The sequence below is a fragment of the Vombatus ursinus genome, unplaced genomic scaffold (assembly GCF_900497805.2).
Source record: "Vombatus ursinus unplaced genomic scaffold, bare-nosed wombat genome assembly UNPS02014804.1, whole genome shotgun sequence".
Lineage (NCBI taxonomy): Eukaryota > Metazoa > Chordata > Mammalia > Diprotodontia > Vombatidae > Vombatus > Vombatus ursinus.
Genome location: NW_020954582.1, coordinates 6,297,627 through 6,312,866, shown reverse-complemented (window position 1 = coordinate 6,312,866; position 15,240 = coordinate 6,297,627). Strand labels below are relative to the sequence as shown.

General features: G+C 45.4%; 1 protein-coding gene across 1 annotated transcript in view; it reads right to left on the bottom strand.

Annotated features, from left to right (window-relative positions):
* The window catches only part of NEGR1 (neuronal growth regulator 1), a 1,063,275-nt gene extending 1,051,409 nt beyond the window's left edge, over nt 1-11,866 (bottom strand). The window contains exons 1-2 of the mRNA XM_027874094.1: nt 11,746-11,866; nt 11,331-11,609 (exon numbers count right to left, since the gene is read on the bottom strand). Of these exons, the coding sequence (XP_027729895.1) occupies nt 11,331-11,506 (176 nt within the window). The 5' untranslated portion in view covers nt 11,507-11,609; nt 11,746-11,866. The remainder of the gene's footprint in view (nt 1-11,330; nt 11,610-11,745) is intronic.
* Nucleotides 11,867-15,240: the final 3,374 nt, after the last annotated feature.

The window sequence follows — 15,240 nt, the reverse complement described above, 5'->3', positions numbered from 1 at the left end:
TAAATCTTCTACAACACCATAGTCAGTGACCTACTTTCCCCATGAAATTCCACAGGGCAGTGCCAAAGAGCATATGATAAATCCTTTGGAGAAACTTGGCAACATCTTTGATTTTCTCCTATATGTTGAGAAGCCCAATCCCTGTGTCTAATTCATGTTCAGACTTGACTCAATTCTAGGCTCCTTTTTCAAGAAAGTGCAGCTTCTACAAGGCCTACCAAATTGGAAATTAGAATGTATGCATTTTGAGGGAAGGATATTTTTGGTTTTCTGTGTGTGTGTGTTTGCATTCCCAGCACCAACAAAGCCAACAGAGAGAAAGCATGGCACAGAGAACATAAAGAACAAAGGTGTGAATTCAATTTATTTTGAGTAGGAATTGGACAAATCAGCAAAAGTTTTTCCAAAAGGTGATGAACTTTTCAGGCCGACACAACAAAGTCAATTGTCAACTACGATGAAGGACAGCCATCTGTGCTGGTGGAAGGAGCGCTCAAGTCAATTAAGTAACAAGTCCATAAACAGGGCTAGAAATTAGCCCTGACGACTTCCATGATATGATAGATTGGTTGAGTTCCATTGGGTTGTTGAGATCATCTGGTACGAGTGACTTCCCAATGCAGAAATCCATTCAATATCACAGGGGTACTTATCAAGTGATGCATTTTGGTGGCACATTCAGAAAGCGTGGCATAGTCAATAGGGCACTGGAGTTAGAGTCAAGAAGACACATCCAAATCCTACCTCAGATGTGCATTAACAGGGTGATATCACGTAACATCCGTGTCTTGGTTTCTTTATCCAAAAAGGGGGTTGGTGATTTGATGTCTTCTAAAGCAATGGTATCAAATGCGAATAGAAACAGGGGCCAATAAATCATATGTAAAGATCCCTTTGGGCTGCCTAGTGACTTAGAAAACCACATATTATCATTATCTATGCTGTATTGTATCATAGAATTTATTTGGTTAAACATTTCCTAATAACGATTGATTCTGGCTCAAGCTGAACTTGTGAGTGTTGTTTGGCACCTCTGCTCTAAAGGACCCTTCTAGCTCTCATGCCCTGATCTTGTGATTGCCATTTGAGTCATTTCAATGCCATTCGAGATTGGTGGAAGGAACATCCAAACTCTTGAAAACAAAGCATCCCTGAATGTGTGTTAGACAAAACCACTGTGGGGCAGGGAGAGGCAGAAAGGCCCACCTAAGGATGACTCATCAAATGATGCACTGGGAAGTAGGTGGAAGCAGTAATGGGACACTTGGTCACTCGTTATGCTCAGAATCTGTCCATTATCACAGTTCTATAGTTTCTCAGGCCAGAAGCATAACTATAATGGGAGAGAGCTGGATGCTGAAGGAGACCATAGTGGCTCACCAGACAAACCTCTGCATTTTGCAGATAAGGAAACTTAAAAGAAAAGGGAGTTTGATCAAGTTCACATGGCCAGTTAGTAATAATGGAGACTAGAACCTAGTTCTTAATAGAGCAGTGGGTCTTATCCTGGGGTCCATTCTTTTTGCTTGTTTGTTTTGTTTTAATTTTTAGAACTGTATTTCAATACAATTTGCTTCCTTTCTATTCCTCCTGTATTTTACTTTATGTATTTTAAAATATTCTTCTGAAAAGGGAGCCATAGGCTTCACCAGACTGCCAAAGGAGTCCATCTCTCTGTCTCTGTCTGTCTCTCATTCACACACATACACACACACACACACATACATATACAATTAAGAACCCATGGACTAGAGTACTATGTTCATTATATCTAGTCTTTCCCTTCAAAGATGCAAACTCTGCAAATGAAAGAGAAGTTCATTCTGCTGAGGGCCTTTCTGGAGAGGGGTCATGGACAGGATAAACTGAGTCAAAGAAGTATGGCGCCATGGTCCCTGTTATCTCATAGGGCAAACTAAGCCTTAGGTCCCAAGGCAAGCATTGAAGAGGCCTACCATAGGTAAAGGGTGCAAGCAAATCAACAAGTACAAAGAGGGATCCCTTCAAAGGGAAATTAGGATTTCTAAAGCTCCCTGGAAGGTCAAGAAGATGATGGATAGTTCAGACAGGACTTCAACAGGAAGAAATGCCTTAGAGCACTCTGGCAAGTACATTCATCAGGAAGCCAGCAATGAGGAGAAAGACTTAAAAGGACCCAATGCCAAGCAGAAGGCAGAGGTCCTCTGCTGGAGGAGTCTGAAGCCCCTGAGAGAAGTCTATGAAGGCTGCTAGACATGGTGATTTTTCCAAAGCCTAAGTCACATTATGTCACTGAATTCCCTCCCCTCCCAAGCCCTGATGGTTCCCCGTAACCTGAAGAACCAAACAGAAACTCCTCTCTTTGGCATTTAAACCTCTTCTTAACCTTCCCCTTCCTTCTCTCCTTTCTCCTTTCCCTCCTTTCTTCCTTCCCTCCCTCCTTATTTCCTTCCTTCCTTCTTTCTTTCCTTCCTTCTTTCCTTCTTCTCTTCTTCCCAGGCTTCTTAAACTTTATCCCCTTCCACATAATCTATGACCCAGCAACATCAGCCTCCCAGCAGTTCTGCAGGCACAGCACTAGGTCTTAGTACCTTTGCATGGTCTGTCACCCGTGGCCCAGATGCTTTGATCCCTTGCCTTTGACTCTCAGTTCTTCTGAATTTCTTCAAAGTTCAGCTCGTTCTCTGCAGGTCTGGCCCTTCCTGGCCTTGTCTTTCACCTGTGATGTGTACAGCCTCTACCACCTAGTTACCTATAGATTGGCCCTCCCATTGGAATGAAACCTCTGAGGGCAGGGACAATTTTCTGTTTCTGGGTATCTCCTGGCACAATTGTTAGCACCTAGAGAATAAAACTTTGATTAAGTACTTGTTGACTGACTAACTGGAATTTTTGGAAAGAAGGGATTATCCCAGTAAGAAATAATGTAGGGGACAAAAAGATCTAAAAGGCTGAGTTAACTTACCTCATTGAATGAAATCTACCTTATGCTGGAAACCTGGGAGATTGATTCAATCTGGATTTAGGTTCGACTAACTGCATCAGCTGGAAGATAGAGTTAACAAGGGTAAGGGAGAACTAAATGAGATCGAGACAGTTCCTGGGCCCTAGAAATTAAAAAAAAATCAGGGGCAGCTTTTGAGAAATCTGTAACTTTTCAACCTTTTTTTCTTTTTATGTAAATGTTTTGTTTTGTTTTTGCTGTGATTTAAGGTAGAAATAAGAAACATATGTCCCAAAATAAGAAAAGGCACTGATTTAGTAAATAGAAAAGAAGAGGAGGAGCAGAAACTTTAATTCTCTTTCAGAGAAAATGTGGGAGAGAAGAACCCAAAGAGGAGAAAGGGTAGTAGTAACCATGATGAGTCTAAGTGCTGTGGGTTTGCAAGTGGAAACTGAGAGGTGAAATCGGAGGCGTGTGGTAGGCCTTGTGACCCAGATAAAGGGGTTATTTTGGGGCGGTGTCCTCCGTTAAGAACTACACACTCTGATTCTCTTGCTAAACCATTCAGGATACTAAGAAATTAAAAAAAATGCACACCGAGTCATCTCCGTAGAGTAACAGACTACTCTATAATAGTTATATTCTATTGACATATCCACAGAAGGAATTTTATTCCAGTTGTTTGATCAAATTACAAAAGTGAATATGCCATCAAATCTTATCAATATCCTATTACTGGAAAATGCTTTACAATCAATGGTGCTTTTTTCTAACAAAGTTGGACAACCCGGACCATTGTGATGTCTTATTACGACGATCTTATGCTCATCTCTGCATAGGAGCAAGTCATACCATACAGCAAAATACCTTGAAAACTTCTGTCTGCTTTAGTTTTGTTGTGCCTCAAATGAGACAAACCCAAAGCACAGTTAGTCAGTTTGACTCAGTTTACTTCTTTTTGAGCACCTATTTTTAAGCATCAATGATGGGGTCCTATGCTCATCCCAAAATAGTGACTAGCACTGCTACTCCTTTCCTATTAGTGTATATATGCTAGTAAACTCTCAGGTAAGGGTGGAGGTCAGCTCACCTAATCCATATAATTCCCCTTCTAGGCTGTCTGAGAAATAAGGCCACACATTAAACTACTTCTGGATCATAGTCGTTATATATATCACCCCAATCACTTCTAATATCAATGTGCCTGCAGTAAAGAAAATCGATTTAAAAAGGGGGGTGGTGGTGAATACAAATACAAATAACCATCCCCTTTTATATAAAAAGAGGATTTGACCTGAACATGCCATGTGAAAGGTCATCATATGACAAGAAGCACTTTATCTGTGCAGTTGGACTGTTTTGGAATCCATCTAATGCAAAAGGCAATTGAACACCACTGAATGTGAGGATGTATAATTTAATAAATTGATGGTGACTCTAAGCTTTATATACAGGAATGATATCAAAAGGACTATGAGTGTATTCAATGAGATTCCTTCAGTGCAAAAGATGGATGCCTTTGATGACACAAGAATCAATAAAATATCTATCAACTCACGAAATAATCAAAATAATTGGGTGCCACTTCTATTGCTGAGTCTGCTTTCTGATATCCTTGAATAAGCACCCATAGTATCAAGGTGTATATCTTTAGAAAATACATGAATGTCTGAATTTGAGGGAACAGAATATGGAGCCATAAAAATAATAAAATAAGGAAGAATCTGGATACTACAATTGTGTTTGTAGAATATAACATTCCCAAAGACATTTTTTAAAAGGAACTTTTATTAATTCCTGCAGCCTAATGTAATTTGAAAAGATGTTGGGAAGATGAGATGAGAAATAATCAGGATTCAGTCATCCATTTACATGCACAACTCTTGTGGACCCTCAAAGAAATACCGTCCATAGAACCTTTCACCTGATGATGTCTCATGATTGGGCATGTCCCTTTCAACCAGCCCTATTCTGCCTTCAAATGACTGAGCTCTCTTCTTCCAGTTTGTTGATTGAAGAACAAATGTTTAGCTTATAAAAAGAACCTTATTTCTCTTGACTAAGCACACAAAAGTGAATCGAAGGTGTCGACTTATTATCAAGAAGAAGCTATGACGTTCATACTCAATGGATGAAATAAAAATGTTAAAAGAATGAAGTTAGAGATGATACTTTATGAAAATGTTTGTGAACATTATTGGGACACAATTCAAATCAATTCAGGCTAATTCCACAAGTGTTTATTCAAAGTCTGCTATTTTTAGGCATTGAACCAAACATTGGAGACACAAAGAAAACAAGGAGCTGTCCCTGCCTTCATGGAGCTTCCATTCTACTAGGTAAACAGAATCCACATACAGATAAGTAAATGTAAATTATGTGAAAAGTAATAATATAGATTTCAAGAGTTAGAGAGCACTGACAAATACCTGCAGAGATCAGGGAAGCAGAACCTGAGCTGGTTGTTTTTTGTTTTTGTTTTGTTTTGTTTTTCCCTTAAAGGGGTGGGGGAGGTAAAGGGAAAGGCAATAACCGTTTATATAGTGCCTACAAAGTGCTAAGTACTTTTCATAAATATTATCTCATTTGATCCACATAACAACCCTGAGATTTAGGTACCATTATTATTCTCATTTTATAGATGAGGAGACTGAGGCAAACAAAGCTTAAGTGACTTGCCCAGGGTCATACAGTTAATAAGTGTCTTCGGCCAGATTTGAACTCAGGTTTTCCTGAATGAAGCCCAGAATGCTATCTACTGCTCCACGATCTGCCTCTTTGAAGGAGGCTAAAGACTCTAAGGCACAAATGAACAGGGTTTCTAATATGACTTCTAAAAAAAATGACCATTTTAATCATGTCGATGTGGATTTGTGTTTTAATAAAGTTATGGTATATACACATATATATGCACGTGTGTGTATGTATTCATGTTTGATATAATCTCATCAATTTCCTTCAGAAATACCAAGTCATCCCAATTGTCTGTCTTGGTCCCTCCTCAAAAATACTTTAAATATGGCTTGGAAATGACCACTTCTGTTTTCCAGACATTGTGGGAAAAAAAAAAACAAACAAACAAAACAAAAACAAAACAAAACACTGGTTTTGTCGCTAGTGTTTTATTTCCTTCTTTCTATGCCTCTCCGTAGAACTTGAGATGACCTAAGAGAGTGTGATTGTCTGCTGGTAACCCGCTGTCCACTTTGCCTCCACATGGTGGCTTAAAAAAGAAAGGGACATATCCTGAGAATGTTCAAACACTTGACCTGAGAGCAGGGAAACAGGGAAAAGCAGGTTCAAGGCAAAGGAGGTAAAACTCTTCGAGGTTGAAACGTTCCCCCTCCCCCCCACAACCCTGTACAAGACTTACTAAATAGCTCATGCATAAGGTAAGAGTGCTGAGCTTAGAGTCAGGAAGACCTGAATTCAAATCCTACCTCAGAAACTTAATCACTATGCAGTTTTGACCTAGTCACTTAGCCACTTGTTCAGTCTCAATTTCCTCATCTGTAAAATGAGTCTAATGATATTATCTACCTTACAGAGGTATTGTAAGGATCACTTGAGCTAATGTGTTAGTGCTTTGTAGACCTTCAAGTCTTCTAGAAATGCTAGTTCTTCTTCTATTACCACATCAGAAGAGGAAGGACAGATCAGTCCCACACTACAGGGCCAGGTGGAAAGAGAAGGTTGACCGTTTTTTCTGAACTGAATTCCATGACACTATACCATTTTTACTCACGGATTTAGACCATTCATTCCCCATGATACTTTGAACTTGACCAAATAAAACCAGTAATCATCATTTTAGTTTAATCATTTTCAAAGACACTCAGATGGTTATCGGTGTTATATAATTGTACAAATCTACCCAACTATGCAGAACTACTTTCAACTAAAAATGAAATAAGGAATCTTTAAGGCCCGTATATTCTCACAATTAAGATAAACAGTCAAGTAAAATCATGCAGTAAACAAAATACAACAATAATAATATCTTTGGAGAGACTATTCTTCCAAGAGAAGTGGATAAATGGAGATCACACAGTCCTGGAATGGTATAACCATGGTGTGTGTGGGGGGGGGGTGAGACATACGCACATATGTGTGTGTTTGAGTAAGATAATATATCATGCATATTATATGTGATACATTTATATCCATCTATATGTGTTTATCTCCTTTCTGACCATCTCCCTTGTTTTCCCACCTTCAAATCCTAGGGATAGTTGAAGAACCAACCAGAAACCTGATTGGAGCCAAGTTTCCATTGGCTTCCTGGTCTCCCGGAGGTGAGAGCAGAGCCGTCAGCCGGGACTCATATGTCAGCACTTACCTTTAAATGCTGCGACCTGCACAGCTTATAGTCAGGGTAGTAGGAAGAAGAAAAAACAACAACAGCAACAAAACCTCCTAACCTTTCAATACATAAATGAATAGTTTTTCATTGAGCTCAATGGAACATATATTCTCAGCATAGCTGTGGCCCATTTCTATTACTAACACGCTAATGGAAACATGTTCTTAAATGTTGATAGCCATTTAAAATGTATTCTAGATGGACAAAGATTCATCTAAATCCCAAGTTTCCTGCAGGGGAAAATGTCAAAAGATATCGCCTAGCGCACTGCCGCCTCATTAAGCCCATTACCATTAGCAGGGCCAGATCTCTCCAGTGCACCCTTCGGAGTTTTGGCAATGGATTATGTTAGTTTTAGCAGTGGATAATTTTGCATTTTATATATTATTTCATTATGCTGATCTGGTCAGGACAACATGTTCAAGATATTGAAAAGATAAAAGAGAATTTCCTGAAAGGTTCTTCATTGCCTTAAATCCAGATGACAGCCGTTCAAAATAAGAGAGCTGAAGTCAGTGGTTCTCATATATTATTCTAACAAGGACTTTCCTGTGGCATTATGAGTCTAACTAAAGAGCAGTGAAAAGCCACGTGGTCCCTAATATCATTCTCTCTCCCCAAATGTATCTTGTCACTTGGGAGATGGAAATGAGCATTGGATCTGAAATTCGTGGTCTCACGGAAGTTATACCAAAGTACATTATAAGCAGCTCTGAAAGAATTATTATTTTTTTTCTGGCTTAGGCCCCAAACATGAAAATGCAGCTTATCACATGAACTGAGGTCATTGTTTGCTTTTTCTGAAAAAAAAAATGCAAATGTATATATTTAAATAGAGCTACTACTTGTTAGAGAATTGGAATCGTTTCTGTCACAAGCTACACTGTTCCTGGAACCATGTCATGAGGGGGCAGGGAAAAGAAAAGTCAGAGGGAAGGAGAAAAATGCATCCTTATTGTAACTGGAGGACATTCAGCCTCATTTAAAGTTCCCTCAATTAAAATCAGAGAACCTAGCTACAGAATTGGACTCTAGGAGAAAAGTGTGGCAGTGTAATTCATGGTCAATGATATTAATCAAGCACTTTCCCTCGAAGCTTTGGGTACAAGGTCCAAGCAGCAGGTTCTCCCACATGAGAACAATTTAGGACAGTGAATGGACTCATTTTAGCAATTAGGGAAACAAGGAAAAACTTCACATGAATAAGCATCTTCAATGTATTTCTCCATCCGTTGGGAATATGAGAGACGCCAAGCCCAGAGCTCTCCCCAGAGGCCTGTAGGACACTGTACAGACCAAATGTGGAGAGAATAAAGTGGTCGTGTTCCTGTGTTTGGGTGCTAGGGAAGCAAAGGCTTCCATTTTTTTTTTAAATCCACTTATTAAGGAACATCATTAGGTGGTGATTATTTTCATTAAAAAAAAAAGAAATTGAAGCTATAAAAGATCCCACTAAAGAGAGAACTTTAAGAAGGGGGAAGGGGTGGGCTGAAGCTATAGAAAACCAAGAGATTAGTGCAGGGCACTTCAGTGAACTCATTTGGACCAACCAACAAGCTGGAGCATCCAAGGCTCCCTAGTGTTGGGACATTAGTGCGTCCACACTGAATATAAACCTCACTTGGGGAGAAAGGATGGAACTCAATATGCCTCTCCTGATGTCAGAACCCAGGGCCTTACGGGCCACAGTGCTGTGGGGCTACTTGTCTTGTTCATTCAGAAGCACAATCCCCCAGCTAGGCTGTCAAACAGGAAAGGTGAATAACGATGCAGGAGAAGACGACAGTATTTGAGTAGTAGCATATAGATTGCAGCTCCCAGGACACACCTCTATGGCCATGGAAGATCATCTTTCGGCCCACACCACAAATGTCCAAACTTCTTAAAAGAAACTTATCCCACAGGAGGCAAATATAGCCATCATTCAAACCCTCGACAACTGGGGATCTTAAAGGGTGTGATGTGAATGTCAACAAAAGTGAATCTTTGCTTAGCTACAACCCAAACAGCCCTGAATTCTGTATGTGTTCTGATACTAGTCTAAGTTTACATCAGAGTTATCAAAATGATCATTAAAATATGTTCCAAATGCAACAATTAGGACATACATCCATTTTCCCCACATAAACCTGGTCTTATCCAGAGGTTTCTGAAGAGAGAAGTCACATGCCACACCCACAAAAATAAATTTTAAAGTGTATTTACTATTATAAAACATTCGATCCATTTTACCTTGTCCATGGCATATACATGAATGTGCTGATATTGTGTAGTCAACATCTATAAGCCATAATAAACTCTCATTGGACAAGAAGGGGGCATGGAAGGCAGATTTGAGCCATATGTCCGGTGAAGCTACAGAGCGGGAGTCTGGCTGTTGCTGGGCAAGGAACGTGCAGGGAGAGATGCTTAGCTTTAGTGAAGTCTGAGCACCCCCTAAGCATCCATTTATATCTTCCCAGAAGAAGAAAGATTTTCAGTAGTTCATTATGTTTAAAGGGGAAACTAGGCTGTTGGTGTTCAGTAGTGACAAACCACTTCCGCTCAAAAGCTTATGAAAACAGACAGAAAGGGAGGGAGGAAGGGAGGGAGGAACAGAGGAGGAAAAGACAGAAGGAAGGATAGAGGGATGGAGAGAGAGAGGGAGGAGGTGCAGAGGTGTGGAGGGAGATAAGAATGGGGAGTGAGGGTGGAAAGAGATGGAGGTACAGGAGAGAAGAAGATGGAGAGAAGAAGGGGCAGATGGAGAGTGAAATGGAGAAAGAGAGAGAGAGAGAAAGAGAGACAGAGAGAGGGAGAGAGAGACAGAGACAGAGAGAGACAGAGAGACAGAGAGAAAGAGAGAGAGAGGTTGTAGATGAATATAGTATGTATATTTCTGAGTGAGAACGTAAGGATGTGTGTGAACAGTGAAAGGGCATGTGTCTGGAATTTAAGAGAGGCTGTTTCTAAGTGCAAAAGTGTATTACAGAGTGTGAGAAAGGGAAAAAAAGTGTCAACGTGTGCAAAAAAATCTACGGGTGAGAGTTGTACCAGACAGAGGCAGGGTATTTCTGGGAAAAGGTAAACAGATGAGACTTGGAGAGTATTGGAGACTGAGCTTGTACTGATAGAGAAGGAGAGGAAACATCCGTGTATGTGTGGCAGAAGTGGAATAAGAGGGAAACAGAAAGGGGAAGAGAAATAGGGAAGAAAGGGGGAGAAAAAAGGAGGGAGAAAACAGAGGAGATAAAAAGAGGATGAGAAAGAGGAGGGAAATAGAAAATGGGAATGAGAGAAAGAAAGAGGTGGGTTAAATGAGAAATATAGAAAAAGAAAAAGGGAGGGTGGATGAGAAAGCACAAGAGAGAAGAGGTTTAGAAAAGAAGGAAGAAAAGACAGTGAAGGGAAAGAAGAAAGTGATAGGAGAATGGGGGATAAGGTAAAGAGCAAAGGGGAGAGGGGGAAGAGAGGAGCAGAGAGACGGAGGAGGAGGAGAAAGAAGATTGAAAAAAAAGAGTCGCCTGTGAGAGACTGAGCCTTTGGGCGAAACGGGAGGGAGGGAAGGAGCTAGCGGTTTTCCAAGAGCTCTTGCGAGAGAAAAATCAAAACAAAGCTGCCTAACTTGTCAGACTCGGAGTAAACCTTGACAGTAACAGGGAGACCTTAGGAACAGTTTCCAAGGGGTACCAGCGCCTCCTCCCCAGCCCTCACACTTCTCTCATCCCAGTTCTCCTGGGTTGGTCCAGGTCAAAGTCTGAGAGGTTTATAAAGTGCTTTGAGATCCAGGGTCTAGGGGTTGCCTCACTCCCCCGGCCAAAACTGGGAATGGGGGTTAGAGAGCCCGGGTACCGTCCGTCCCCGCCAGCTTTGAGGAGAAAGACTTGATTTCCTTTTTTATTACCCTTATTATGAGGATACTGAGCATCAAACCAGGAAGGGGGGAGGGGAGAGGGGAGCCGTTGGAGGGGGGGGCGGGGGTAAGGACCACACCGAAAAGGAGAGAAGTAAGCAGTATGGGGGGAGAGGGGGGGGAGGCAAAGAAAGGCACGCTGGGCGTCCTACCTAAGCACCGCCGTGTCCCCCTTTCTGACCATCAGGTTGTCCACTGCCGGCCAAGGTAAGTCCACGCTCTGGCCAGCCGGGAGGCAGGAAGGCAGCAGGCAGCAGAGGCTCAGCAGCACCGCGGCCAGCCACTGGTTGGAGCAGCAAGCGCCCTGCACCAGCATCATGATGTCCATCCCTGCCGGGGCCGCTCCGCGCTCTCCGGCAGCCACCCCTGGAGCTCGCGAGTCCTGCTTTCCCGGGAAGCGGGCGGCACTCCGCAGCTCCGCAGCTCCGCAGCTCCACAGTTTGGTGGGGATGCGCGTGTGCGTGTGTGTGCGTGTGTGCGTGTGTGTGCGCGTGTGCGCGCGTGTGTGTGGATGTGCGCGTGTGTGTGTGTGTGTGTGGGTGTGCGCGTGTGTGTGTGTGGATGTGCGCGTGTGTGTGTGTGTGTGTGTGTGGATGTGCGCCTGTGTGTGTGTGTGTGTGTGTGCGCGCGTGTGCTCCTCCCGCTCTTCCTCGGATTTTTCTTTTTCGCTCGGGGTTTTCCCCCCTCCTCTCCACCCCCAGCACAGGCTAGCACCCCCCCGTCTTGGCTCCCTCCCCGCCCAGCCACCCCTTCCCGCCACACTCCTCCTCCTGGCTGCTCTTGGCCGGGTGCGTCCGGAGTGTGGCTAATACTCGGGAGGCTCGTACACCATCTAGCGAGGAGGAGCGCGGCACGCCGGAGAACGAGGGGCAGGGGCGCAGGAGAAGCAGCCGCGGCGGAGGAGGGAGCGGAGGCCGGGCGAGCAGCAGCCTCTGCAGCGGCGGCGGCGGCGGAGTCAGGCTCAGCCTCGGCAGCGGCAGACGGCCCCCGGGCTCGGAGCCCGTTGCCAAGCGGCCGTTTCCTTAGCAACCCCTCCCAGTGACTGGTGATGGAGCAGTTAAGACACACACACACACACACACACACACACACACGCAAACTTATATGTGTACACACACACACGCGCACACGCGCACACACACGCACGCACGCACCAAGAGGAGGTATATCACAACCACTGTAATCAAGGCGGGGGGGGGAGATGAGAGATAAATAATCAGAACAGCAGAATCACAGCAATAGCAACGTCACCACTCTCCTCTTCACCCATCACACATGGCGGGCATGAAGGGGGTTTGTGTGTTACCGCTGAGGGTGGGGGAGGAAGGGGGGAGGGGGGCACCTCCCCCAGCGCTCAGTTTCATGCCCTGGCCACGCGAGTTCCAAGGCCCCCGAGCAGTGGCCCTGGCGCCATCATGCCGCCTCTGCCTGGGCAATTGCGCCTCGGACGTGCCCGGCGGTACCCAGCCGGGGGTACACCGTGCCAGCACCCCTGCCACACCGACGCGCCACGAGACCGGGGTTGTTCTTATTGCCCCAGCCCGCAGCCCAGGAATGGGTCTTCTGCGGAACTGACTACTGGATCCGACCGGGCATGCATGAGGATCTCGAGCGGGTTCCCTGGCCTTGCTGGTTGCGTTACCCGATCCAGTGTGCGCGCGTGTGTGTGGCTGGGGCGGGGTGCCGGTGGTGGGGAAGTTGAGTCGGGGAGGCGACAGTGACGGGAGGGGCCGCGAGCCACTCTTTTAATTGCCGAGGGGCGGGCGGGTGGGCGCTGTTACGTAAGAGGCGCCGGCTCAGCAGAGCCCCGGCGACTCAGATGCCAGCCGAGAGCCGTGTTATCGGGGTTGGGTGAGCGCCACCCACACCCTGGTGGGCTTCCAGTGTGGCCCCCAGGCCGCCAAGCCTCCACCGCAGCGGAAGAATGAAGCCTGGCGGACGGACGGACGGGCGGACGGACGGACGGACGGACAGACGCGGACGGCTCCCCCCCCCCCCCCCCCCCCGGGGGGGGGGGGGGGCGGGGGGCGGGGCGGGCGGGGGCGCCCCCCCCCCCCCCCCCCCGCCTAGAGGGGCAGAGCCCGCTGGGCGTCCTGGGCGCCAGTGCGCCCTCCTTCTCCCCACCTCCAACCACCACTCCCTCCCCGCAGGAAGGGCGCACAGGCTCCAGGAGGTGACGGGAGCTGGCCAGCGTAGTCATTCACTCATCCCTCTCGGACCCGATACCCTTAACGCGTCCGGGCCATTTGTGGATCGATGACACAACCCAAACTCGAGTCGGTAGCTGCACCGATCAATCCCGTGGGGGGCAGTTTGGGCGGCCCTGGGATGGGGGTGGGGAGGCGGGGGTGATCTAGGTTCGTTCTCCCTTAATTTCTCGCATCTCGGCACTGCCTCCCCCGTTTTCTCTTTATCTACCCCCCCAAAAAAAAACCCCTCCTCCACCACCCAGAGCTTCGCAGTGAGTCTAAGAAAGCCTTCCTAGGCTCGCCTTCTCGTCTCTGGGTGGAAAAACAAAATAACAATAAAGCAAAACCTGGCCCCCCGCCCCCCGGTCCGCTCTCTCTGACATTATCTGGATCTCCGGCAAAGCGGGCAGCGAGCCATCATCTCTGCAGGGGTCAGCCTTGGGCTGCTTTCCAGCACCCAGCTCTGTGCCAGGGAGGCTGTCCTGCTGCTTTCCACTCCTCTCTCCCAGAGGACTTTCCACAGGATTCAGGGAGTGCACACTGGCATTTGGGGCAGACAGTCCTCGTCACTGACCCTCCCCCCAGCTGGCGAGTGCAGAGAGAGCTCCGAGACTGCAGACCTAACCTCCTCCTGAAGCCCCCTCTCCCCGGACTTGAACTTGGAGGTTTAGCCATTAACGGAGGCTTCTGCAGCAGGAGTTCCCAACGCTATTAGTATTCAGGCTTAACTCTCAGAGCCTGCCTAGAAACTCGGAGTGCGGTAGTGTTCCACCGCATTCTCAAATATCAATAAAATGTTAGTCATTTGTGGCTGAATGAAAACATTTTCCTTACCGTCTGGTATGCTAGAGAAGTAATTGTCAAATGAGACACTCGCTAAATGCCAAATACCTAGATGTGTGTGTACACATATAGATGTCCCACTGGCATCCTGGGACCGGGCGGCACTCCCTTCCCCCGCTCACCCCAAGCAGGGGTGCCCATAGGGATGAACGACACTCAGAAAGATCTGACACAAATTAAGGGATCCCGAAGGTTCACATGGCACGGACACTGGGGTTGCACAGTCTCCTCAGTCGGCATGAGCTAAATCCTGAATGAAGGTAAGCACACCACACTGCGTTGGCTGGAGATGCTGTCCTCCTTCCGCGCACATTTCTATGCTAAGTGATTGGAAGCCAGTGTCTTCTAGTAAGAGCTTGGAAGGGTAGCCTCTCAGAGCAGCTGCTTCCCAGAGATCTGACATCTTGAAATCTTGAAAGTCCCGGGCAAAAACGGACTCCCCCCCCCCCCCACACACACCCCGTTCCCAGGGAAGGAGCCGTAGGACTAGTTCAGTATGTACAGTAGCTCTCCCTGGCTTGGAAACTAAAAATGAGACTTTTTTTCTATTTAAAGGCAAAGTGGTATTTGTTTTGGTTTGTTTGTATCGTTTTTGCTTTCGTTTTTGTTTTTTTTTTTTTTTTTTTTTGTAATCCTTTCCAGTTACATAGCAACTTTCTTCCTAATTTCACAAAGCACTTTACTTTTGCAAACTCCATCATGAGGAACTATTCCTAGTTTAGGGACCCAGAAAACAAGAGACAGACAGTTATTTACTCAGTCCTGCCACGCATCACCACTAGAAAAGTCAGCATTCCAATATCCACCTTTAAACCATACAGTCTCTACCTTTCATCTGGTAAGAAAAAAAAAAAAAGTAAGGTTTTAAAAGCCTTCACGGTGTCCTCCCTTCGCTTCTCTAAAGTCTTATTTCCTAAGACTTTGTCTAGAAGTTCTGGTATTCACTTTGAAGATACTAGATTTCTTAGAACCAGAGGTTTAAAACCTTCAAGCATTGACTCAGCTATTTATCCTTTCGAGTGGAATAAAT